This window comes from Mustela lutreola, chromosome 1 (assembly GCF_030435805.1).
Source record: "Mustela lutreola isolate mMusLut2 chromosome 1, mMusLut2.pri, whole genome shotgun sequence".
In the NCBI taxonomy this organism is placed as follows: domain Eukaryota; kingdom Metazoa; phylum Chordata; class Mammalia; order Carnivora; family Mustelidae; genus Mustela; species Mustela lutreola.
Genome location: NC_081290.1, coordinates 156,898,558 through 156,923,553, shown reverse-complemented (window position 1 = coordinate 156,923,553; position 24,996 = coordinate 156,898,558). Strand labels below are relative to the sequence as shown.

Below are 24,996 nucleotides of genomic sequence, written 5' to 3'. Positions count from 1 at the left end.
ATTCTTCTGATTCATTTCCCTCAGCGCCTCAAGCATTGAGGAGGAGCATAAGTGCTCCTTCAGCTCGTTGTGTCCAGGGGTGGGGGCCCGCCCAGCCTTGGGGGTGACTCAGACGCAGGCAGTCAGGCATTTGGGATGAAAAGCCAAGGGGGTCTCACTCAAGAATGGTCTTGTGGTCAGGTTATTGAACAGACATCCTCTAGCTCCAAGAAGCCTTCTCAAAGAGTAACATTAATGGCTCCCTCTACCCTGTGGTAATGGTTCTAAAGCCTGAAGGCGCACGCTCTGAAATTACACTTATTGGTTTTTTATGCCCTTTTGAATTATTACTTCAGACCAGCTGTGACACATGTCAAGGCTTCGGGTTCCTATGGAAACTCTAAAGTTTAGAAATCGACAGCTACTCCATGGAATGTGTCAGTCGCCGTTACATTTACATGTCTGAAATGTCTAAATGTCTGAACAGTGGAAGGCAGCATCAGTCTCCCAGTTCCAGAAGCCTTTCCTGCTTTTAGTCCAGAATTCTGACTATTTCAGAATCGGGGGGGGGGGGGGAGATATGTCCCTGTGGTGAATAATATGAGTCAAAGGGTGAACTTTGGGGGATTTAAGCATCAGAGGGTTTGGTGTGAAGGCCAGTCATAAACATTTTTCACACGCTGTTTTAATCCTCACGGCAGCCCTGCAAGGTAAATATTATTAGCTCCATGGTACTGAAGAGGATATTGAAGCCTAGAGAAATTAATTGATTTGCCCTGATTCAAGCAGCTAATAAACTATCAAACTGAGATCTCTCTAGGACACTTTACACTATTTATTTAGAAATCTGAGAATCATGAGAAGTGAAGAAAGATAACACACCTTCCCTCTCCAGGTGAAAACTGGCAGTCTCCAGGCACGGTGAGGAAGTGGTTTTCTGCAGGGTCCACAGCAATCCCACATCTACCCCACAGTGTCCCCTGCCCCCACTGTCCCCTGGGAATCCACCATCTGCAGAGAATAAAGCAGCTGGCTTGAATCTAGTCCCCCCACATCAGAATTCTAAGCCCTGGAGGTTTTTCTCTTCTCTTTGGTTTCTAAGCCTCTAAAAAGCACCTTAACATGGTTATGAAAGCTGCAGTCTCTGTTTCAGGAAATGCATTTTAAAATCCTGTCTGACAAAGATGACCATTAAAACAAGCTGGGTGCAAAATTATCTTTGCAGGCTTAATCATAACTGGTCTTATAGGAGTAGCATTTTATGAAGCCCAAATAAGAGGTATTTTTTGCTTTGCATTCTCAGGCCACTACTTAAGTTCTTCAGCAGGTTTTGAGTGATTGTTTTTCTCTTTTTAAAAAATAGGAATACAATACTGTACTTTTTTTTTTTTTTTGCTGTGACAGCTGTTTATTGCAATTAAAGGAACAGGAAAAGATCCTGATGCACTCAAGGAACAGAGACAGATTTTCATAATAAGTTTTTCCAAAGGAATACAGAGTTGGGAGAACCGCTGAGTATGTAGCTGGTATTATTTCTGTACACACACACACTCACACATGGTCACACGCACATTCACGCACATTTACATTTATATTCATATTCATTTTTATTTAATGGAGAAATAAGGAGGGAAAATAACAGCCAGGAAAATCTTGTAAATAATGCAAAAACTACCAGGAGAAAATTGCTTATTACGACCAAAGTAAAAATGAGAAAGCGCTATCAAGTTCAAAGACACGGCTCTTTGTCCCTGACATTTGTCTGTAAGCCAAGGGAACAGTCTGCTGCATCTTTCCTTCACAAAAAAGGGCTCCTTGACTTTTAAAGACATTCATTCAATTTTCCATCAGGTATTAAAATCTTCCAATGCAAAAAAAAAAAAAAATCAATAATAAAAAGAGACAATATAGTTAGGCATGCTAAACTAGTCAGTTTTGGGTTCTTAAACGCTTTTTCATTTTCTGTAAATGTTTCAGAACTACATGTACTGTGCCTCTAATAGATTACATAGATGGGAATGATTATTCCATTGAACCGCAGCAAGGTGGGGATGAAGATGGTTTTGCCAGAGGGGCCTGGGACTGGAGTTTACTATGGAAACGTATCCCTCTAAGCCACAAGGAAAAGGCCAAAAGAAAACATAAAACTGAACCTTATCGGTAAAGATTGCTACTTTATGTTCTTATGTGGAATGTCTATCTAAGTACTTTTTTTTTTCCTTCCCCATGTGCTTGTATAAATATGTGGGTCCATACATACCCTTGCATTTCATCTTTGCTGCCATCATCAACACAATACAGAACCATTTGCACTGTGCCGATTATAGATGTCATAAATGGCAACACATATGAAATTGTACCCCAAGGGGGTGGTGACGAAGATGGGTATGCCCGAGGAGCATGGGATTGGAGTATGCTCTGGAAACGGGTGCCTCTGACCCCTCGCGAGAAGAAAATGAGAAAGACAAAAACTGAACCATATCGGTAATCACTAAATCACTTCCATGTTTTTCTTTTCTCCAGTGGCTGCTAACATATTAACCTCTTGCCAAGCTAAAAAGTTTGTTAATAGAACTGTAGTTGCTATCGCAGATTCTGTAAGAGTTTTTTTCCCTTGCATTATTTCCGAGGTTTGAATTCACATTTGCTTCTTTGTAATTGTTTTTTTCCCTAAATGCAAGCTTCATTTGTTGGGGCGGGGGGGAATCTAGGGATGGGGTTATATGGCATTGGTTTCAAATAGAAGTAGAAAAAATCTTTGCCCTTCCGTCCTAGTAGAGTAGACATCAAATTGTATTCTTTTGGCCATAGTTTCATTCTGTAAATTAAAAAGGCATAAATCATTTCCAGTCCAAGTTTCATGTCCACTTTGATCCCTTGGCCGTAGTGTTAACGATGAAAGGCAAATAGAAGAGAATTCTTGTCTTTTTCTTCTTTTTGTTTTGTATGCTAACTCATAAATAATACTTTTGTACCGGGTTAGGTTTGGTGCGTAGAAATACATGACTTTGGAAAATATTACATAGAACCCTTTATTACTTCCTTCTCAGAAGAACATTTGATTAAAAGGAAACTTTATTCCAAAGTCAACTTTTGTCCCTTCTTATGGGACAAATAGAACAGTTTATCCTACCCTATTCTTTTGGTTGTTTAGCTGAAACATTCACTGCCTTTCAAGAGTGACTCCAAATGAAACTTTTTTGTCTTATGTTACTATAGCTTCTAAATGTGTCTAATTTTTTCAGATCTTATGGTTCTGCTTTTGGTCTCTCTCTCCTTGTTATACTACTGATAATGTTAGAACCCTGTTTTGGGAAGTTGCTTCCAATGTCACGCAAATGCCGGCGGGATCTGGGTGGGTCATGATATTCAAATACTGAGATGGCAAACATAAGGAAATTATAGAATTTTAAGCTTTGACAATTTCCAAATTTCCCTTTGAAGTTCTTTCTTTGAAACAGTCCAAGAATATACTGCTTACATACTTGATTTGACAAGAACTTCTTGGTGTACAAAATAAAGGGTAATGATTATATTTATATTTCTGCCAATTCCATGGGCGTGGCTAGTAAAGGAATTTTTTGAAGCAGGCTAGAAAAATTCATGGGGGTATCCCTTTAAATAACTCACCGGTTTTCATGTTAAGATGAATCTTAAAATACACACTGAGATAAACAGGAATACATTTAAATATTTTATTTTTATTTATTTATTTGAGAGAGAGAGACAGTGAGAGAGAGCATGAGCGAGAGGTCAGACGGAGAAGCAGACTCCCTGTGGAGCTGGGAGCCCAATGCGGGACTCAATCCTAGGACTCCAGGTTCATGACCTGAGCTGAAGGCAGTCGCTTAACCAACTGAGCCACCCAGGCACCCTGTATACATGAATACATTTAAAGATCAAAAAGGCATGGTTACAATGGAGTAATTTTAAATGAGTTAAATAAATGTGCCATGAAAATAACCAAGAATGTAATAGCTCTGCTTACCAAGTCAGGCAGCATACCTTAAGAGAATCGCTTCGCTTGATGTGATTTCCTTTAATATTGAAGGTATTACTTGATTTATTATTTATCCTCTCAACAAATATTTAATGAATGCTTATTATGTGCGAGGCATTGTTTCCTGGGGATAAATTTTTCAAAGAAATGTTCTCTTGTGGCTCTTAAAATATAAGGGGTGAGACAGAAATGAAACCGATCAGTACACGAATAACTCTGGAATAGCAACCGCCAAAAGCGGCACGAAGGCAAGCCACAGTGTACATGGAGCTTAGCGGGGAGAGAACCTCATCCAGTTGGGAGGAGCCCGGAAGGCCAGGAGTTGGTCCGGTGGACAGGGAGGAAGAACTTTTCAGGAGAGCGAATAGTCGAGGTGAAACCCTGAGAGAGGGGAGCATTTGTCATGTTGGAGGTGTGAGCAGAGCAGTGAAGAACTCAGGAGAAAGCCTGCTGCTCATGGAGAGCAGGGAGAGAGGCTGGCATCCCTGGGCCCACACTGAGTCTGCGGTGCCTGCTGTGAGATTCGATGTGGATGAGGGCAGAACAGAAGAAGAGACAGTCAGGGGCGTCACCATAGCAGTGCACGTGATGGGAGCTTGGTTTGGAATGGAAGCAGCAGGGACAAGATCCAGATACCTTTTCAAGGTGAAATCAGTAGGAATTAGTGACAAATTGAATGTTAGGTGTAGTGATGAAAAAGGTTCTGAGATGGAGGAATCTACTTAGGAATCAAGACGCATTGATCATTAATTGTGGAGGCGCAGGATGAAAATTTCTTCCTCTAGAGATGTGAGTGGCTTGTCCCCAGAAAGGACCCAATTCAAGATTCCATTCAGGAAGCCCGCAGATCGCCCCTTTGCATTTCTACCTCCCAACACAGTAAATAGCTAATGTCTAATTCTCCTGTGTCATTTCCGTGCTACATTTGCAAACTCTGAATGAACTGTGACTGTTCAGCCATGATTTACACCCTTATTTGGCATGCCCCTGAGCTATAAAATTAAAAAATGACAGACTACTTCCATGGTCTATGGTTTCACTCATCCTAGAATGACTCATAAATCATTGTAGGAGCAGTTGGCAGACCATGGCTGTATGGCTCAGTATTTTTAGGAGTGAAAGAGAAAATTCTATCTTAACTAACTCTCAAGGCTTAAATTTTCAAACCAACAAGGGAACTAAGGCGCCCTCTCCTGGCAGAATGGTGCAATGCGCTACTTCATAATGAACTGCAAATTGGATTTCAGATAGAAATCAGTAAATTCACTAAAGAATTATAAACAGATTGTTTTGTGAAGGCTTTGTAATTTCTTAATGTTTGGCCATCAGTGTTGTCTCTTCTGTGCATTACTTAGATTGTGTTCCAAACAGACTGTTGTCTGTTGGTGAAGGGGTACTGGGGGTTTATCTTTAATAGTTACTGCAGTGTTTCTTCCCTTAGGTCCCCTGCCATGGCTGGCGGATTATTTGCCATTGAACGAGAGTTCTTCTTTGAACTGGGTCTGTATGATCCAGGTCTCCAGATCTGGGGTGGTGAAAACTTTGAGATCTCATACAAGGTAACATTTCATTTAAACAAACGCAGTTTTCTAAGTCGTTACCGACTTTTGTGACTTTCAGATAAGGCTTGTTTCTTTTGGGGGGGGGGACTATTTAATGCATTTCTCTAAATTATAAAGAACAACTAACAAAAATTCATGCCGTTGGGGAAAAAATGGGGTAAAATGCCAACTCCCAACTTCTTCTATGTTTATATGGCTCGTCGCAACACTGAAGCCAGCAAACTTCAAAAATGAAAGTTCCAGGGCACCTGGGTGGCTTAGTCAAGTGTCCGACTCTTGGTTTCAGCTCGGGTCACCATCTCGGGGTTCTGGGATCAAACCCCGTGTCAGGATATGCACTCAGTGGGGAATCTGCTTGAGGATTCTCTCTTTCCCTCTCGCTCTGTCCCTCCTCCTGCTTGCACACACATACTCACTCTCTCTCCCTCTCTTTCTCTGAAATAGATAAATAAATCTTTTTTAAAAAATGAAAGTACCTCCTTGCCCCACTCCCCACCTTACCCTCCAGGCTTTCTGTGCCTTGAAGCTTTTTGTTATAAAAGCCCTTTAGGGAATCTGCATGTGTGGGGGCCACATTTGACCATCCACTGACACTGTTGTTGCCCTTTATCACTGTAGGACATGGTGATTCAGGACAGAAGCAGACCCCAGCCATGACTGTGCGTCCTCAGACTGACCCTGGAGCTGCCTTCCTGCAGCACCCACCCTGTTGCTGAGGCAGTCCTTGGACAATAATACGTCCATGCTCCCACCCGCCCTCCCACTGTCAATAAGAAAGAGAACTATATCACAGTTGGAGTTAAACAGATACTTAGCTCTTGTCTTAAAAGTCCAGAGACGAAAGAAGAATAACTCCCTGCTCCCAAGGAAGTTAGAGTTCCTAAGGAGAGATTAGAATTAAATTCATAACACAATAAGAAGGTAGATGGCATTCAGTTGGTGTGATTAACAAACAGCATCATCCTGGAGGGAGGATTTGAGGCCGACTAGGAAGGTGGGCATCATATCGATAGGCCGAGATAAAGGGGGAGAAGGAGACCCCAGGGCAGGTAGACTGGGTTAGCAGGTACAAAGGTGGGAACAAGAAGAATATGTTCAGCAAACAGCGAGAGCACAGTTTAGCAGAACCTGATGGCCTGAGTAAGAAAGACATCCAAGAAGGGGAAGTGGACACGTATGTTGGGCTTGTATAGAGGAGGCACTCCGATGCTGAGCCAAGAGATTTTTACTGAATTTAATAAGCCAGGGGCAACCTATTGGAGCTATTAAGCAAGGGAATAACATGACCCAGAGCTGCCCTTCAGCTGGAATAATCTTACTATAAATAAGGATAGCATAGAGTTGAGAGAAGCAGGAAGTGAAGAAGCCAGTTTGGAGGTTACTATAATAATCACCCAGGTGGGAAATCCATTAGCCTTGGAAACGGCGAGTGATATCAGGAATGAAGAATCTGTGTGCCTTTGCAAGGTTACATGGGTGAAGGTTGTTTAAAGCTACAAGTACACAAGGGGCCCTGAGGAGTGGAATATTACTGCATTCCATACTGCCTTGCTTGGTATCCTAGGAGTTTGAAAACGCTATTTTAGGATTCGTTTCATCTATGAATTCCCCATGGACACTGTATCTAATTTAGATTTTACATTTACATTTATAAGACAAATTTTCAAGTATAATTTATTTTGATATTTGAAGCAACTTCCACATGTTTTTTCCCCCGATAGATATGGCAGTGTGGCGGCAAATTGCTGTTTGTCCCCTGCTCTCGCGTTGGACACATCTACCGACTTGAGGGCTGGCAAGGGAATCCTCCACCCCTTTATGTCGGCTCTTCCCCAACTCTGAAGGTGAGTCTTTGGATACCAGGAGAGTAGCCTGGGGACCTCTGTACCACACGCCGCTCCATTGATAGCCCACATATTGAAGTCATTTCAACGGCAGCTCACTGAGTGCAATAAATCATCGAAGCAGTCAATGCTGGTTCTCCCTTCTAGCTTAAGCTGGACTTACTCATGAAACACCTTATCATTTTTGTTTTGTTTTGTTTTTATTTGAAGTAGAGCTGACATGCAGTATTATAGGTGTTAGATTACAGGTGTACACAGGTATTCAACACATATATACATTGGGAAGTGATCGCAATAAATCTCGCTACCATCCGTCACCGTTGAAGCGGTTACAGTGTTATTAACTCTGGTCCCTGTGCTGGGCATTGCCTCCCCTTCCCTTGTGTCGCCCATCTGCTCGCTTTGCTTTGTTTGCTTGTTTGTTTGTTTTGTCTTTTAGATTCCACGTAGAAGTGAAATCATACGGTATTCATCTTTCTCTGCCTTACTTATTTCACTTACCTTAATACCAGCCATGTTGTCCATCTGGGTCCATCCATGTTCTAACAAATGGCAAGATTTCATCTTTTTTGTGACTGAGTAAAATTGCACTGTGTGTGTGTGTGTGTGTGTGTGTGTGTGTGTGAGTGTGTATATATTTATATATCCCACATCTTCTTTATCTATCAGTATTATCAGTGGACACTTAAGTTGCTTCCATAGCTTGGTTGTTATGATTGTAAATTGTATTATAACTAATGCTGCAGTGAACATAGGGACACATATATCTTTTTGAATTAGTGTTTTTGTGCTCTTTGTGTAAATACTCAGAAGTAGAATTCCTAGGTTGTAGGCTAGTTCTGTTTTTAATTTTTTGAGGAATCACCATACTGTTTTCCATAGTGGCTGCACCAATTTTCAAAAGCAGCATACAAAGGTTCCCTTTTCCTCTTATCTTCACCAACACTTATTTCTTGTTGTTTTGACAATAGCCATTCTGACAGGTATGAGGTGATATCTCCTTGTGGTTTTGATTTGTGTTTCACTTATGATTAGTGAGATTAAGTAGCTTTTCATGTATCTGTTGGCTACGTGTCTGTCTTCTTTGGAGAGATGTCCATTCAGGTCATCTGCCCATTATTTGATTGTTTTTTTTTTTTTGCATTTTTATATTGAGTCATATGGGTTCTTTATCATTTTGGATATTAATTCCTGTCTGGTTGGATCATTTGCAAGTATCCTCCCATTCAGAAGGATGCCTTTTCATTTTGTTGATGGTTTCTTTCACTATACAAAAGCTTTTTAGTTTGATGTAGACCCATGTGTTTATTTTTCTTTTGTTGTACTTGCCTGAGGAGATAGATCCAAAAAAATGTTGTTCAAGAGCTTGCTTCCCATGTTTTCTTAGGAGTTTTATGGTTTCAGGTCTTATATTTAAGTCAAGTCTTTAGTCCATTTTGAGTTTATTTTGTATAATGGTTAATAAGAAAGTGGTCTAGTTTGATTCTTTTGCAAGGGGCTGTCCAGTTTTCCCAACATTTACTGAGGAAACTGCCTTTTCCCCTTGGCTTCATTTGTCAAAGATTAATTAACCACATGAGCTTGGGTTTATTTCTGGACTGTCTATTCTGTTCCATTGAGGTATGTATCTGTTTATAATCTGTTTTTTTTTATCTGAGGTATGTATCCATTGAGGTATACATACTGTTTTGATTACTATAACTTCGTGATATAATTTCAAATCAGGGAGCATGATACTTCCAGGTTTATTCTTCCTTCTCAAGATTGCTTTGGCTATTCAGGGTTTTGTGTTCCACACAAATTTTTGGATTATTTGTTCTCATTCTATGAAAAATACTATAGGTATTTTGATAGATATTGTACTGAGTCTTTAAATTGTTTTGGATAGTATGGACATTTTAATAATATTGATTTTTTTCCAGTCCATGAGTGTGGTATATCTTTCCATTTTTTTATGTGTTATCTTCAATTTCTTTCATCAGTGTCTTATAGTTTTTGGAGTATGGGTCTTTTGCCTCCTTAGTTAAATTTATTTCTCAATGTTTTTGATGCAATTATAAATGGATTATTTTCTTAATTTCTTTTTCTGATAGCTTATTATTAGTATATAGAAATACAACAGACTTATGTATATTAATTTTGTATCCTATAACTTTACTGAATTCATCTATTTGTTCTAATAGCTTTTTTGGTAGAGTCTTTAGGGTTTTCCATGTAAAGTGTCATGTCATCTGCAAAAAATGACCGTTTAACTTCTTCTTTCCCAATTTGAATGCTTTTTATTTATCTTCTTGTCTGATTGCCATGGCTAGGACTTCCAACACTACGTTGAATAAAAGTGGCAAGAGTGGGCATCCTTGTCCCAGATCTTAGATGGATATCTTTTGGCTTTTCATCATTGAGTGTGATGTTAGCTCATGGGCTTGTCATACATAGCCTCCATTATGTTGAAGTAGGTTCCCTCTGTATTCACTTTGTAGAGAATTTTTGTCATAAATGGATCTTGACTTTTATCAAATGCTCTTTCTGCATCGAGAAAGTTACCTGATTTTTGTTATTCTTTTTATTAAAGTGGTGTATCACGTTGACTGATTTGTGAACATTGAACCATCCTTGCATCCCTGAAATAATCCCAGTTGATCATGGTGTATAATCCTTCCAGTGTATTGTTGGATTCACCTTACTGATATTCTGTTGAAGATTTTTTGCATCTGTGTTTATCAGGGATCGTATTATTTTTTAAGATTATTCTTTGTATCCTATTCTGGTTAAGATTTTTATATTGAACGTTCTCCATGAGAAGACATCTCAGGAAAAAAAAAAAAAAAAAAAAAAAAAAAACCTGCCACTCTGTCAGAAAATAGTTGAAAGGAAAATGTCAGCTTCTACTATTTTCACACAAATAAAATATTACGTTTGTTTGTTCTAAAATAATTAATCCTATTAAGAGTTTGTGCAGTAAATAAAATCAGATTTTTGAACAATGCTTGCAAAAGATTAATGTCTTTTGTCTCTCAAACCAGGAATAAAGCAGAAAAGCTTCACACAGAGGCCAAATATCCCACTGCTAGGAAGATGAAGTCCTCTATTCTTGACCGAGCAACTTTGAAGTTTCTCTAGTTGGGCTGCTTTCATAAATTCTAAGTGCATAGGAGTCTGATTCCATTCATTTTCTGGAGCCCTTAAACAAGTCAAAAGCAGAAGGAAGTTTATTATTGGCTGTAGATGCAACTGGGAACGGTTCCTTAAAGGGAAGTAGATAATAAAAGCAGAGATAGAAAGGAATGAACACAGCTTTCTAACTAGCCAGTTTATCATAGAAATGGCCAAATGGAGCCCCAGCTACCAGAGGAGATGAGACTAAAATATCCCCAATAAGACAAAGAGCACCAAATCAACACCAGGGCTCACTGGCATTGCAGAAAAAGAGCCTGCCCTTGGAGCTGGACCCATAATCACAAAGAATTAATGGAAAGTCACATTGATTCATGAAGGCCTGTGCTACAAGTAAAAGGAAAAACGATGAGAGGGAAATCTTTATCCACTCTAAAAATTAACTGTACATATTGGGAAAACGACCTGATAAATGTAATATTCCTTTTACATTCCGTGAGTGCCTAGAATGTGCCAGGCCCGTTTTCCCTCCATCATCCGTTTCAGCCACCGTGTGCCAATGGCTTCCATCTGTTTATCCAGCTTGTCTGTCGTCTCTGAGCTGCTGACTTTGATAGGCAGTTGTCTCCTAGAATTATCTTCTTAGATGACCCTCAGGCATTTCAGACTCCATATAGTCAAAGCTGAACATTTTAACTTTTTTGCAAAAGTAGTCCTTTTCCTGCATCCTCTGCCCGTGAATGAAACTTTGCGGGGGGATGTTAGTGTAGTCTTCCTCCCTTCCCTCCACCTTCCTGAGCCCTGAAGATTCTGCCTCATACATATCTATGAAATCCTTCCTTTCTATGCTTTGCGCAGGTCCTCGAATCCCATGCATATTAAATAGCCTCCTACTTGGTTCTCTGCCATCAGCTGCAACCCCCTTCGGTCCATCTGCCACTCACCACCAGTGTCACTCCCCTCAACATTAAATTCGATGTCTATACCTGCTTAAAGCCTTTCGATGGCTCTCAGCTAAAGGATAAAATTCAAATCCTTAAAAAAGAATAATAATAATAATAGCTAACACTTTTTAAGCGCTCACTGTACACCAGACCCTAAATGCTTTTTAATTTTCACAACAAGCTATGGTGTGAAAAACTACTTGCAGGATTCCAAAGGCACCATGATAAGTCACACTTCTTTTGGGTTTCTCTTTGCCCTGAATACCATTCCCACATAATGAACCCCTCCTTCGAGGCTGAGCTGTCCCTTGTTCCTTCAAGCTGCCCCTCTAGCCTTCTCCTTCCCAAACAATGAAATGCCCCTTCTTTGCATCACTGTAACCATATTTGTGTGCCCTGAATTCTTTCTGTGCATTCGTATCTAGAAGACATGAGCTGTATCCAATTTTGGGTGACTTTGCAAAAGTTAAGACAATTTAGCAGTAACATTATGTGATACGTTACGACATTACCACATACAACGTTCTTGGAATCCAGGGGCTTTTGGCAACAGCACATCTACGTTCACCCTGTGGTAGTCATAGCCTAGGACAATCTTAACCTGAACACAAGGTATTTTCCTTTTTTTTTTTTTTTTTTAATTTAAATTCAATTAACCAACATCAAATATGCCATTAGTTTCCAATGCACAAGCTATTTTCTACTCCTGATGTAAAACAGGGCTCAGCAACGATGGCCTTTAGACCAGATCCAGCCCTTTTTAGTAAATAAGGTAATAGGGAAGCACCAGCACACGCATCTGTCTGCATGTTGTGTAAACTACCTTCTCATTACAACAGCAGAGCTCAGTAGTTGCTGCAGAGACTGTGTGGCCCACTGTTGCCAAAGATCCTTACCCTCTGGCCTTTTATAGAGAAAATTTGCTGATGAACGATGTTGGAGACCAAGGGACTAGATTGAGTATGTATTCCATCTGTCATAATATTCACGCCCACATGCATTCATTCCACCTTACAAGATAGGTCTTTGTCAGTTTTCACAACATCAGCTTATTTTATTGTTCCTTAAATGCTGTTCCTCAGAGTGCATCAGTTGGGGAAACTAGCCGGTTAATTCTGGGTGGTAGCAAAATGGTTCTATTATAGTCGTACCATGACCCAAAAAAGCCACTTGCAAAAAAAAAAAAAAAAAAGTGTTTTATTCAACACAGCTATTGTTTTTTGTGATGGTTTCTGAAATGAGCCTTTTCCCTACACATGCTAGTAGTGTGGTTCTAATAGAAAGAGATCATTCTGGGTGAAGGAGCATCTGTGTCCAGAAGCCCTCTCCTAAACCCTCCCTGAACTTCACCTTCTTCCTCTAGAAGGTGGACAGAACATATGATCTTAGAATATATGATTTTTACAGCTCAGTGATGTCAGATTCTGTGTCCGTCACTTCTTAGTTGAACGTTTATGACATTTTATCTTTAGCAATTGACATATTCGGGTCGTTAACTGACTTGCATTTGTTTAATTAAATATCAGGTCCTATCAAAATGAGTTTGTTATATGTTGGTCATACTCCGTGTGTCTAAGATGGCTGTTTATGGCATTGCAATATTTTTCTTTTTCTTAATGTTGTCTTCTTTTTCACAGAATTATGTTAGAGTTGTTGAAGTTTGGTGGGATGAATACAAAGACTACTTCTATGCTAGTCGTCCTGAATCAAAGGCCTTACCATATGGAGATATATCTGAGCTGAAAAAATTTCGGGAAGATCACAACTGCAAAAGTTTTAAATGGTTCATGGAAGAAATAGCTTATGACATAACTTCACACTACCCTTTGCCACCCAAAAATGTCGAATGGGGAGAAGTAAGTACTGGCAGGTATTCCGATCTCAAAATGTTTGGAGACTGAGTTTAGGAGAAGGCAGAGGGAGGTGGAAATATGTGAGTTAAAGGAAAGAATTCTTGGAGTAAAGTTTCTCCTCTACCTTTCCACCAGACCATGACACCTCCCTTGACACCCTGAACCCTGGCCCAACCACCATGTCCCCTGCTCTCAGGTCTTGGACTTACGGCTCTCCATCCTGGAATGCCATACACTCCCTGCAGCTCCTCCTGCCCCTTCCCTGCCTCTCCTTCCCAAGTCCTTTTCCTGACTAATTCTAACTTATCCTGTTGCTCTCAATTTAGAGAGTACCAGTTCTAAAAAGCCTATCTTATTCTTCCTCAATCCATCAGAAAGACTGAGTTCTTGATCTTCCCATGGGTTCTCGTAACACTCAAAATTGCCTATCTCTCAGCTAGTCTCCGTGTTCAGGACCTGGTTCACCATGTGTCCCAGTGGACTAATTAGAGATCCCCATATACAATAGGCACTCAAACAGTGCTTGTCAAACGAATGAATGATAACTGAAAACAAGTAAAGCAGGCCAAGGCATTGATTGGTGTTGTCATTTGTTTTTTTCAGACTTCCCTTTGTAACCTCATTTCTGATTTTGTGCACCCGTGAGCCTTCATGCTGCTACCTCATGGGTGTATTAAATGTGCCATGAACTTTTAAACCTGGGTAGTGTTGCTTAGTTACGTATTCAGCAACTACTGGTCAAGGATTTGCTATGTCCCAGTCACTTTCCTATACATGAAATAAGACAGGCAGTCCCTTTTCATCAGGGAAAGGCTCTCCCCTGGGGTTAGTGGGGGAAAGAGACAACAAAAGGGAAGACGAGGAAGGTAATGGCAGATGGTGGTGGGGCCTACAAAGGAACTAAACAGGTGATGTTCAGGAGGACAGAGGGACAGATTATGGAAGCCTTCTTGGAAGAGGTGAGATGTCAGTGATATACCAGAGAGCCAGGAGAGAGTGTTCCAAGAAGAAAATGGTGAGGTTGGAGGCTCTGAGTCAGGAAGTGCTTTGCCTTTGTGATACTCAGAAGAGAGGAAATTAATGAGGAGGGAGGCCTTTATCCTGTGGGGGTAGGAAGCCATGGGAGGGTTTTAAGGAGGTAACAAAAATGATTTAAGCTTTGCTTTTTAGTCACCCTGCTGTGAAGGTTTAGAGTGGAAATAGGGATGCCAGTTAGGAAGCCTGGTAGGGTAGTTCCGGTGAGAAGCGATGGTAGCGGAGACCAGGAAGTCAAAAATGGAATGGAGGTGAGCAGACCAATGTGAGATACGTATTTTATCTGGAGGCAGGTCGCCGATGGATGGGGATGTGAAGGATATGGGCCAAGATGACTAGTTCTGTTTTTTCTCTGAGTAGCCGCTGAGGTGGCAGCTGAGATGGGGAGGGAGGTTGGTGGAGGGGAAGCAGGGGAAGGGTTGGGAATGGCAGGTTCTTTATTGGCGTTCTGGTCAGGTGAAGCGCCTGGACGTTAGACAGCCAGGTGCAGCCAGGAAATTGAAGGCCAGAAAAGAGCGATGTGCATTTGGGGCCATCAGCAGGTAGATTGTTTCATGACACAGAGTGAACTCACGTAGGGAGAATATAGAGATAGATAAAAGAAGTTGGGATCCAGCCCTGAGGGATTCCAGCACATAGAGTTTGGAAATAAAAGAAGCCAAAACTTACAGCCAAAGCTGTCCACCTCTTGGTGTAATACCTTTCCCCCCACCCTCCCGTACCCCGTGTTCTATAATAGCAAACTAGGTTTGACTCCCAGCTAGACCGAGAGCCGCTGGAAGTCCAGACCAGATTTCAGTTCTCTTTTAATCTCCAGGAACACCTGATTAATATAGTGCCTTCTTCATAAAAGGAATGAATCCTCTTGGTGATCTCGTTGGGTCTCCTGACTCTGAAACCATCTACACGCTGATGACTCTGGCTTTATATCTCTAGCCCAGATCTCTCTCCTGGAGCCCAGACAAGTCCTTCCAACATGCTGCTTGCAATCTCCAGCAGATTATCTAACAGACACATCACACTCAATGTATTCGAAACTGAACTCCTTGTGTCCCCTCCCCAGCCTGTCTTTGCTGATTGCTCAGGACAAAACTTCGGCTTCTCCTTTGAATCCTCTTCTCTCATACGTCACATCCAGTTCCCAAGTCTGAGCCTTTCTTACTGTGCTTTAAGCCACTATATGTCTGAGATTAACTTTGCCTTCGTGTGGCCTGTTCTCAGCCAGCAGGCCGAGTGCTCTTTTGAAAATGTGAGTCCGGTCACGGAGCTCTTCCGTTAGAAACCTGCAGTGGAGTGAAGGCAGAGGCCCTCCTAGTGGGCTCGAGGCCAATATGCAGTCTGGCCCCACTGTTCTCTGGCCTCTCCTGCCGCTACTCTCCCCATTCCGGGTCAGCTCCGCCGCCGTCCCTCCTGGTGTTCAGTGGGGGGCAGGCATGCACCTGCCTTTGCTGTTCCCTCTGCCCGAAAACAAAGCCTGCCTCTTCACGCAGGCCTGACGTTTATACAGTTGACCCTTGAACAACACGGGTTTGAACTGCCCAGGTCCACTTACACAAGCATTTTTTTTTTTTTTTAAATATAAGGAATGTATTTTTTCTTCCTTACAATTTTTTCTTTCTTTCTTTCTCTTTCTCTCTCTCTCTCTCTCTTTCTTTCTTTCTTTCTTTCTTTCTTTCTTTCTTTCTTAAGATTTTATTTGAGAGAGAGAGCTTGGGCCGGAGTGGGGCCTGGGGGGAGGAGCAGAGGGAGAAGGAGAAGCAGACTCCCTGCTGAACAGGGTCCCTAATGCGGGGCTCCATTCCAGGACTCTGGGATCATGACCTGAGCCGAAGGCAGACCCTTAACCAACTGAGCCACCCAGGCGCCCCTCTTCTTTATGATTTTTCTTTTCTCTTGCTGGCTTTATTGTAAGAATACAGTACATAATACATATAACATGCAGAGTATGTGTTAAGTGACTGTTTGTTACTGGTAAGGCTTCCAGTCAACAGTAGGCTGTTAGTAGTGAAGTTTTGGCGAAACCCAAAGCTATATGTACACAGATTTTTGACTGTGCGGGAGGTTGTCTCCCCTAATCCCTGCGTTGTTCAAGGGTCAATTGTGTATCCAGTCAAGACTGCTCAGATGTTACCTTCTCAGTGAGAATCTGCCCTGCTGTCCCCTAACCCTCTCAGTCCCCACCTTGAACTTGCTCTTCTTTTTCTTTTCTCCATGGCACTTACCACTTCAAACATGTTTGTTATGTTTTCTGCTTATTTTCTGTCTTTCCCTCCCTAGAATGTAAGCTTGCTGGGGCAAGGATCTTTTATCCATTTTGTTCCCTGGTATAACAGAGCCTTACAACATGCCTGACACAGTATTTACTCACCAAATATTTGATGAATAAATAAAGTCATGAATGAGTGAATAGGTGGAATTTTCTGTTCTCCCTTTTTAAGCCACCCCTGAATATATCCTCACTTTAAGCTCTGTCCCCGCTCTGGCTCCTATACATTAAGCCTCACTCCTCAGTGTTCCCTTGCACATTGCGGGGAACCCCTACCAGTTTGAGCCCCATGTCTCCCTGAGGACAGTCTTCAGCGTACCTCCAAGCAGGGCAAGAGGCTCCTTTCTCCACATGCCTGTCCCTCCATCCTGCTGGACGTCACGGACACAAGGGCCCCAGCACGTGACTTGATTCTCATTGTATCTTCTAAAGCATTAATCATTGTAGGTGCTCAATCAGTATGTGCTGACCAAATGAAAGGATAAACATTTTATCCAAATACTGTAAAATTCATAATTGCAATACAAATATATAGTATTTCCAGAGAAGGAAAAAGGTGAGCTTTATACAAAATGGGCATTCCAAAGATGAAACCCTGTGGTTGCTTCTCTCCTACATTATTCATGCTCAGAGAAAAATCTCACTGCCTGGCCCATTTGCCATGACTTTTGCCTCACGAGCCTCTTAGAGACATCTGCCAAAATGGTCACACAGCCATTTGGAGGAGTTCTCTTTTGTCTTTAATTCTGGTTTAGACATCTAGGGCCAGTGTCTGTTAGCACTGGGTAGCTGTGCTCTGTTTGCTTCTCATCCGCATGAATTCTCATGAACCTGGAATTGTATTTCATGGTATCTTGTTTTTTTCTTCTGTGGTATTTTATAAAAATCTATGGACCAGTGCCCTCAGTTGGAGTAATAAGCCCATTCCAGTGTGGGCTTCAAGACTGTAAATGATTTCAGAGGTGACTAGTATTCCCTGAGCTACTCCCAGACAGACAAGACCGTCATCACCTAACATTACACACCCAGATTTCTACTGTGAACTGCAGTATTTAGCATGAAACTCTCTTAACCTGATGCTAGAGCTCACTGAAACTAAACTGTTGCCTGCTTTTTGGTTCTTTGTTCATTTTTATAGATCAGAGGCCTTGAGACTGTTTACTGCATTGATAGCATGGGGAAGACAAACGGAGGCTTTGTTGAACTAGGGCCCTGCCACAGGTTGGGAGGGAATCAGGTAAATAACCATACTTGCATGTTTTCATATTCGGCTGCATTGCGGCAGCTAGTCTTACTGATCATGGGGTTTCATTTACTTTTTAATTTGATAATTTTGTTTGGGTAAAATAAAACATTCTGTGAAAAAACTGACAGCGTTAAAGCATTTACTTAGATGAAGGGGATGAGAACGGTGTTGAGTTTTCACACAAGCAATCCGAATCTAGAATTTATGTCTGATATGAGAGATTAGAATATGTTCCTATGTGAGTATCTAGCCATGTAAGCCTAGCTCTGTAGTAATTTTATTTGTAAATTGTGTTCATTATTCCTCATTTCCCCCTAATAAATTAGCTAGGATGTTACTGCCAGTAAGATAACATTTCACTAATATATTTTCTTACTTCCTTATGTGGGTGTTTTTCTTGCTCTAATTTAGATTGTCAGATATCATCAGCTCTGTCTCCACTTTTTCATCTTCTCACACTGTTGGTGCATAAGAAATATGTGTTGATGATCCGTTCTGTGCCTAAAAGGCTAAAGAACACAATCCTTAAAGTGTTAGCAGGAGTCTTCACTAATATCAAAATGAATATAGTTTCTATCTTTGGACATAGAACTCTGAACATACAGAAAAGTTATAGAAAAATAAAGTCATTGAGATTATGAGTTAAGTTTCTTTTTTCTTTTTTTTAAATAATGCAGATCAGCAGAGAAGGTGCCTTGATACTTTCTTTTTTTTTTTTTTAATAGCTTTTTCGAATCAATGAAGCTAATCAGCTCATGCAGTATGACCAGTGTTTGACAAAAGGGCCTGATGGATCCAAAGTTATGATTACACACTGTAATCTAAATGAATTCAAGGAATGGCAATACTTCAAGGTATTAAGCATTTCAACATTTCAGTTGTGCATTATTGTAAAATAATATTATTTGCTATTTCACTTTAATAATACCTACCATCTGGAATTAAGATATATAAATCTTAAAATATATATGTGTGTGTTTATATACGTACATATATATCAAGTTTCAAGATGCATAAATTGCATTTATAGTTCATGCTGTCCAGCAGGTGGAGCTATAGACAAACAAATAACACTTAGAAGTCTGGGTCTTCACGACTTACTATTAACAATGGGAGAAATACTACTTTAAAAGTCATGTTTAGTTAATCACTTGACACCACAGGAATGGGTGTTTGTTTGTTTGTTTGTTTGTTTTTCCCCCAGATGTGACTCTTCCAGGTTCTTTGCCAAGTTGAAGATCCCAACATATTAATGTATTTATGTATAATTTTCCGTGTCTAGACTTGACTAAATCAATTTATTGTGAAACACGAAGTTGGGAAAGCTGCCCCAAACTGAAAGAACTTGGCAGTCCTCCCCTTTATTTATGCATCTAGTGGTCATGATCATACCATGTCTGTCATACCAGCACTTACTTGCTATGTAGTGACATCGTTATGACCCAGCTTAATATTCCCAGTTATCATCATTCATGAATAATTACTATCAAGTGGTATGTGTCAGTTGCCTATTTTTTTCCTGTAACAAGTTAGGAGAAGGTTAATATAAACCTTGAAGAACAGAGCCTTTGTTTCTACAAAGAAAGATGAGTAATAGCAATAAATGATAGGTTCAGTGAGAACAGTATTAGTAACTAAAAATATTAAAAGGCAGCTAAGGCAGACCAGAAACTACCATCCAGAATTAGTTTAATGGACAAAAAATGGAATATACATATTTTAGCTATTTTAAAGGCCACAGTATTGAATATGCATTTGTGCATCAGACATTACTAAATATTCCTTGGGGCCCGATGATGTGGTAACTTCAAAAAGAAGCCAAAGCACATCATACTCTAATGGCAGAAAAGAAAAAACTGCAGAAATACAAGTAAGTAAAATGCAATAGGTTAACAAAGGATCGATTAATAGGAGGAATTATTTATCATGAGTTTCATAGAGGAAGTATCATCGTACCAGATCTTGAGGTAGAAAAAGGCTTTTTATAGAAGGTAAATAAGAAAACTGGAGGAGCAAAGACATGGAGTAAAAGTGTGTAGTAGAGTCTAGGACTCTTGTTGAGTTTGGTGTCCTTAAGTTGTAGTCCACGAGGAAGAACATTGAACTTCATTTTGCAAGTGAGGAACCCAGTGAGAGGGAACAGTGGATACTTCAGGAAAATAACTCCAAGAATATTGTGAAGTACGGACTGATGAGCAGATCAGTTCAGTCTACAGTTCTCAAACTTCCGGTCTCTAGATTCTCTCTGCACTCTTGAAAATTACTGAGAACCTCCCCACAACGACAGATTTTGTTTATCTACGTCAGAGCTAAAAATGTTTTCTGAGTTGCAAATTAAACCTGAGAAGTTTTGTAAGCATGTATTTGTGTTGTTTTATATTTGTATTGATATATTAATTCATGTTAAAAGTTAATGATAACCCTTCCACATGTTAATAAAAATAACATTTTTAATAACAAATTACTATTTTTTAAAAAAAAGTGAGAAGAATGGCATTGTTTCATGATTTTTCAAATCCCTTTAAATGCCTGGTTTAATGGAAGACAGCTGGATTCTCATACTGCTTCTGCATTCAATTTGATGGGATATGTTGTTTTAGTTGAAGTATATGAGGAAAATCTAGCCTCAAACATGCAGTTAAAAAAGAGAGGATTAATTCAATAGCCTTTTCAGATAATTATATTCTTCTTTGATGCAACACCACAGCTAAGTAAATGGTAGTTTCTTAAAAGTTATTTGCAGTGTAGAATCTGAAACCATATCAGTGAGCATTTGGTCCTATGTTACATTAAAATCCATTGGTCTGTCTTATACTCTGAAAGGATCTTTTACTCATGTCTGCTTTTGTAACATCATGCATTGGTTGTTTGGAAAATATTGGCTCACTCAGTGAAGTAGGTCTTCCAAATGTTGACACATTTCATTAAACAGTGTCCAAAAATCACAAATATAAGCACTGATTTCATGGTAAAGCTGTCAGGTTCATGGTGGTGGGTACAAGTTTTCCATCACTCTAGTTTTTGCTTGAAAAGTCAGATTCTATCTATCAGTGGCAAAAAATACTGTCAGATTATCATTGCTGGTTTTTTAAGTGACGGACTTACTTCATTTTCTAGAAAAAGTATGCCCAGTCCCAAACTGGAATAATCATAGTTTGTCTAGAGTTATCCTTTGAAGTCAAAATGACATTACTTGAAAAAAGAAGCTAGTTGGACTCTCAGGTCAAACAAATGTACACGTGCTTTCCTTCTGGATAACCACTGTACTTCACTATCTGGAAGTGCTTTATCCATACTATCCATCTCATCTCAGAATATTTTTAAAAGGTTAGGGACACCTGGATGGCTCAGTTGATTAAGTGTCTGGTCTTGGTTTCAAGCTCAAGTCATGTTCTCATGGGTTGTCGGACCAAGCCCCACATAGGGCTCCACATTCAGCAGGGAGTTGGGAGAGTCCCTCTGCCCTCCCACCCCCAACCCCGCACTTGCACACTGTTTCTTGCTCTCTCTCTCTCCGTCTCTAAAATAAATAAATCTTTAAGAAAAAAGTATACTCAAGGGTCAAGATCTAATAAAACCAGTAAGTTTTATGGTTTCATCACAGACACCTTTGAGTAAAACCAGTGTTTTCTTTTTTAGCTGTGGGTATATAGCCACGAATACTGAGACTAGCACAATTACATCACTATTTGATTTATGCAAAGGCCCCAGCATTTTGACCTTCCATTGCTTTTGCACCATCAGTATAAATGTCCATGCAATGAAAAAGGCAAATAGGGTCTTTGTATTATTACAAAGGTAGTTTTGGCCTTACAGACCCAATCTTAGATAGTCCGAGAACTACAGTATGAGAAACCCTGAGCTCTCTTGAGGAAATTTACAACAGAGGACAGTGCTAAACAGGTACATGCAGTGGGTCTGGGAAAGGATTCAGATCAGAGAAATTGCAAACATCAGTCCTCAGTGATTGCGACAGTTTGAAGGGAAGGAAGGAACGTGGAGCATGAAAGGCCTGTCTTGAGCCCTGGAAGGATGGTACTGCCATTAGCCAGGATGGGAACTGAAGAAGTAGGTTGGAAGGGGAAAACAGTGAATTGAAGTTTGTATACCATTGCATTTGTACGTTGTGACTTAATAATAAAACGACTTAGAAGACTGACAATTGCGAAAAATCCAAAGTCTGAGGTATGGTTGATTTAAGCCTGTCCGGTTTGCTGGAATTCTCTTCTCTTCTTGCGAAAGCCAGATAATGACTTTGAATGTCAATGATACCAAAAGAAGTACAAATTTAAAGTTCCCTTGTCCTCTTGTTTTCCAGAGCCTGTACAGATTTACTCATATTCCTTCAGGAAAGTGCTTAGATCGTTCAGATGTCCTCCACCAAGTGTTCATCTCCGACTGTGACTCCAGTAAAATGACTCAAAAGTGGGAAATGAATAACATCCATAGTGTTTAGAAAGAATGAAAGAAACCAATAACCTACCTACTGACACATAAACTTATCTAGGACTGAAAACCGCCTGAAATCTGCTGCAATTATTGTTAACTCTGTACAGCTCCAAACCCAGAACCTCCTGATCAGTTTGAAGGACGTTGATAAACTGTGATTTTACAATAACATTATCATCTGCAGTTACTGTTTACAAAACTGCTTTTACCTTAAACTTTGTAGATGTTTACATCTTTTTTTGTTTTGTTTCAAGATGATGTTGGTAATTTGTGCATTTAGCTCTGTTTTATTTAGAACAGAGTTAAAAGCATCATTGTCTTCTTTGGGATTACACTCAGGGGTCTGAAAGGCAGTTTGATTTTTTTTTTTTTAAACACACTTGAAAACAAGGTTGGAGTAACCAGATTTTCATATATAACTTGGTGATTATCAACCTATTGTGTCTTTATTTAATTTTACATCTTTATGAAGCACTGCCACAGGTTCTTAGCCAAGGTGGCCTTCCTTCACAGTCATGCTGCTTTATTGAAAGGTGAATTTCAACACATTTAGTGCCTCTTTCATTTCTCAGTATATATTTCAAGAGCTTTTGATGAAATTTATAGGATGGTAATGATGGAATTGTCATCTTGATGAGAAATACTTTCACTACTCAAAAATGAATTTATGTGCTACCATTTGCTCTGAAATGGAATGGTGTATGGTTTGAAAAAGAAAAGACAGTATAGAACATCCAACGCTATTTCATAGGGTTGAAGACTGTGACATTAACTCCCTCACTCCCTGGCATGCCCAACGTTCTCCGCTGATAGTGACTCCGAAGATAACAGAGGGGGTCTACCAACTAGGGAAAAGTTGTCCACTGACATCTGGTATTCACTTTTCCCCAATACCTATCACTACAGAAAATTAATTCTCAGTTTTGAAACCCTGAAGTGTGGGAGTAACAAAAACAACAAAATACCACTGTCAAAACCTCCAGGGCTCATTCTGACCATGGTAAGAATTTCCAAGCCCTTGTTAGACTAAGCTGTGTGTTACAACCCTAAGCTGTGGAACCCGGAAGCCAACAGTGAACGGATGTTTCATGTATGTCTTCATCCAAATGAAATCCCCTGCACATTGTTTTAAATTTTAAAAAAAAAAAAAAAAGGCTATTTAAAAATACAGTTCATTAACAAATATGAACTTCTGTTAGGTTAGGTGTTAGTACCCTATTGTTTCTGTTTTGTTTTGTTTTAGGAAGCATATTTCTATTAGTATTTTTCCAGTGAAAAGAAGACGTGTTTGGATTTAACATTTATTAAGATGGTACCTACTACAGGAAAACCAAATAGTGCAAATAGTGAATTAAATTCTAATTTCTAAATAAGAGTCTTTTGTTACCCAAAAGATTAAAATGCTACACTGAGTGGAAAAAAAAAAAAAAAAAAGGAAAAAACTGATGAAGTGGGGAATGGCAAGTAAATGATGCATTTTTGATCCTGTAATCATGATATCATTACAATGAAAGGAATTTCACAAACTACTGCCAGAGGGAACTATTTTTAATTAAAGCTTAAAAAAGGAAAGAAAAAATCTACATTTGTTTAGAAGAAAAGCCTACAAATTTGTTTCTTCCAAGCTTGGCTCTTAAATTTGGAGAGTCAGAGTTAAACATCCTGAACAGAGTCTTATTTATAATTTTGAATTGTCAATTTATATTTTGCTACTGATCTGTGATCAACCATTTTAACTTTCATTCATCTCTAGGGATGTTTAAAAGGAATACATTTATATATGCTTATACAACTGCAAAATAAATCAGCTATAAAAAGGAAACTAAGAGAATTGGTACATTAATTACTTGTGTCTTTGCAAATAGGCTCCATTTTCCTTGTTGAATAGCTTATAACCTTGTTAACTATGCATAGGCCTAAGAAAGGTGGCACATAAACTGTGCATGTAAATTTTAAATGAGTATTTTGTGCAATTCATTGATACTCTATGAAAATGATTCTATATATTGAAATCAGAAACCTTACCAAACATGAAAAACATCAGAAGCTGCTGCCATATGACTATTTTCTACTGTAGGCTGCTTTGGAAATAATTCCCATATCCTTGCTTTGTAAGTTGATAATATCACTATGCATTTCTACATATTTTATAAATTTGATTTATGCAGATTTTGATACACTGTATGTTTCTGTAGAAATTGTATAAATATTCAAATTTTATTAGGGATAAATTTGAGAAGTTTATGTATATCTTAATTCTGGGTTGCTTGTTTTTTAGGTGAGAAAAAAATAAAATATTTTAATCCATGGGTTTTTTCAGTACTTGTAATCATTTCTAAATCCAAACACGCATGCTTGAATTTCGTCTATAAGATACACTAACATAATAGCTAAAATATCATATACTATAGTTATATGTTGAGTATGTGCTTGAATATTGGTTATGAATATGCTTGAAATACTTGGAGTGTATCTGTAGGAAGGAAACATAAAGTTTTATTTTGGTCTCTAGTTCCTTATATATAGCAATTTTTTTTGAAGTAACTTATCCAAGTATAAAAAACTACCCCAGCAACATATATCTTTCTTGGCAGTGTATTCTACTATAGAATTGCCTATTGAAAGCAAAAATTTCTTTAAGTCAAAACTCTTTACAACCTGACAGGTCAAGTGAGTAGAGAGAAAGGAAGCCTACCAAAAAAAA

General features: G+C 39.4%; 1 protein-coding gene across 2 annotated transcripts in view; it reads left to right on the top strand.

Moving 5' to 3' along the window:
* The window catches only part of GALNT7 (polypeptide N-acetylgalactosaminyltransferase 7), a 141,895-nt gene extending 117,296 nt beyond the window's left edge, over positions 1-24,599 (top strand). Inside the window, exons 6-12 of one of the 2 annotated variants that reach the window (XM_059177682.1) lie at positions 1,957-2,139; positions 5,421-5,538; positions 7,263-7,385; positions 13,081-13,299; positions 17,736-17,834; positions 18,569-18,697; positions 22,162-24,599. In XM_059177682.1, the coding sequence (XP_059033665.1) occupies positions 1,957-2,139; positions 5,421-5,538; positions 7,263-7,385; positions 13,081-13,299; positions 17,736-17,834; positions 18,569-18,697; positions 22,162-22,299 (1,009 nt within the window). In that variant the 3' untranslated portion in view covers positions 22,300-24,599. Of the gene's footprint in view, positions 1-1,956; positions 2,140-2,280; positions 2,464-5,420; positions 5,539-7,262; positions 7,386-13,080; positions 13,300-17,735; positions 17,835-18,568; positions 18,698-22,161 lie in introns of both variants that reach the window. The other variant, XM_059177673.1, reaches the window with a different exon arrangement.
* The last annotated feature ends 397 nt before the right edge of the window (positions 24,600-24,996 follow it).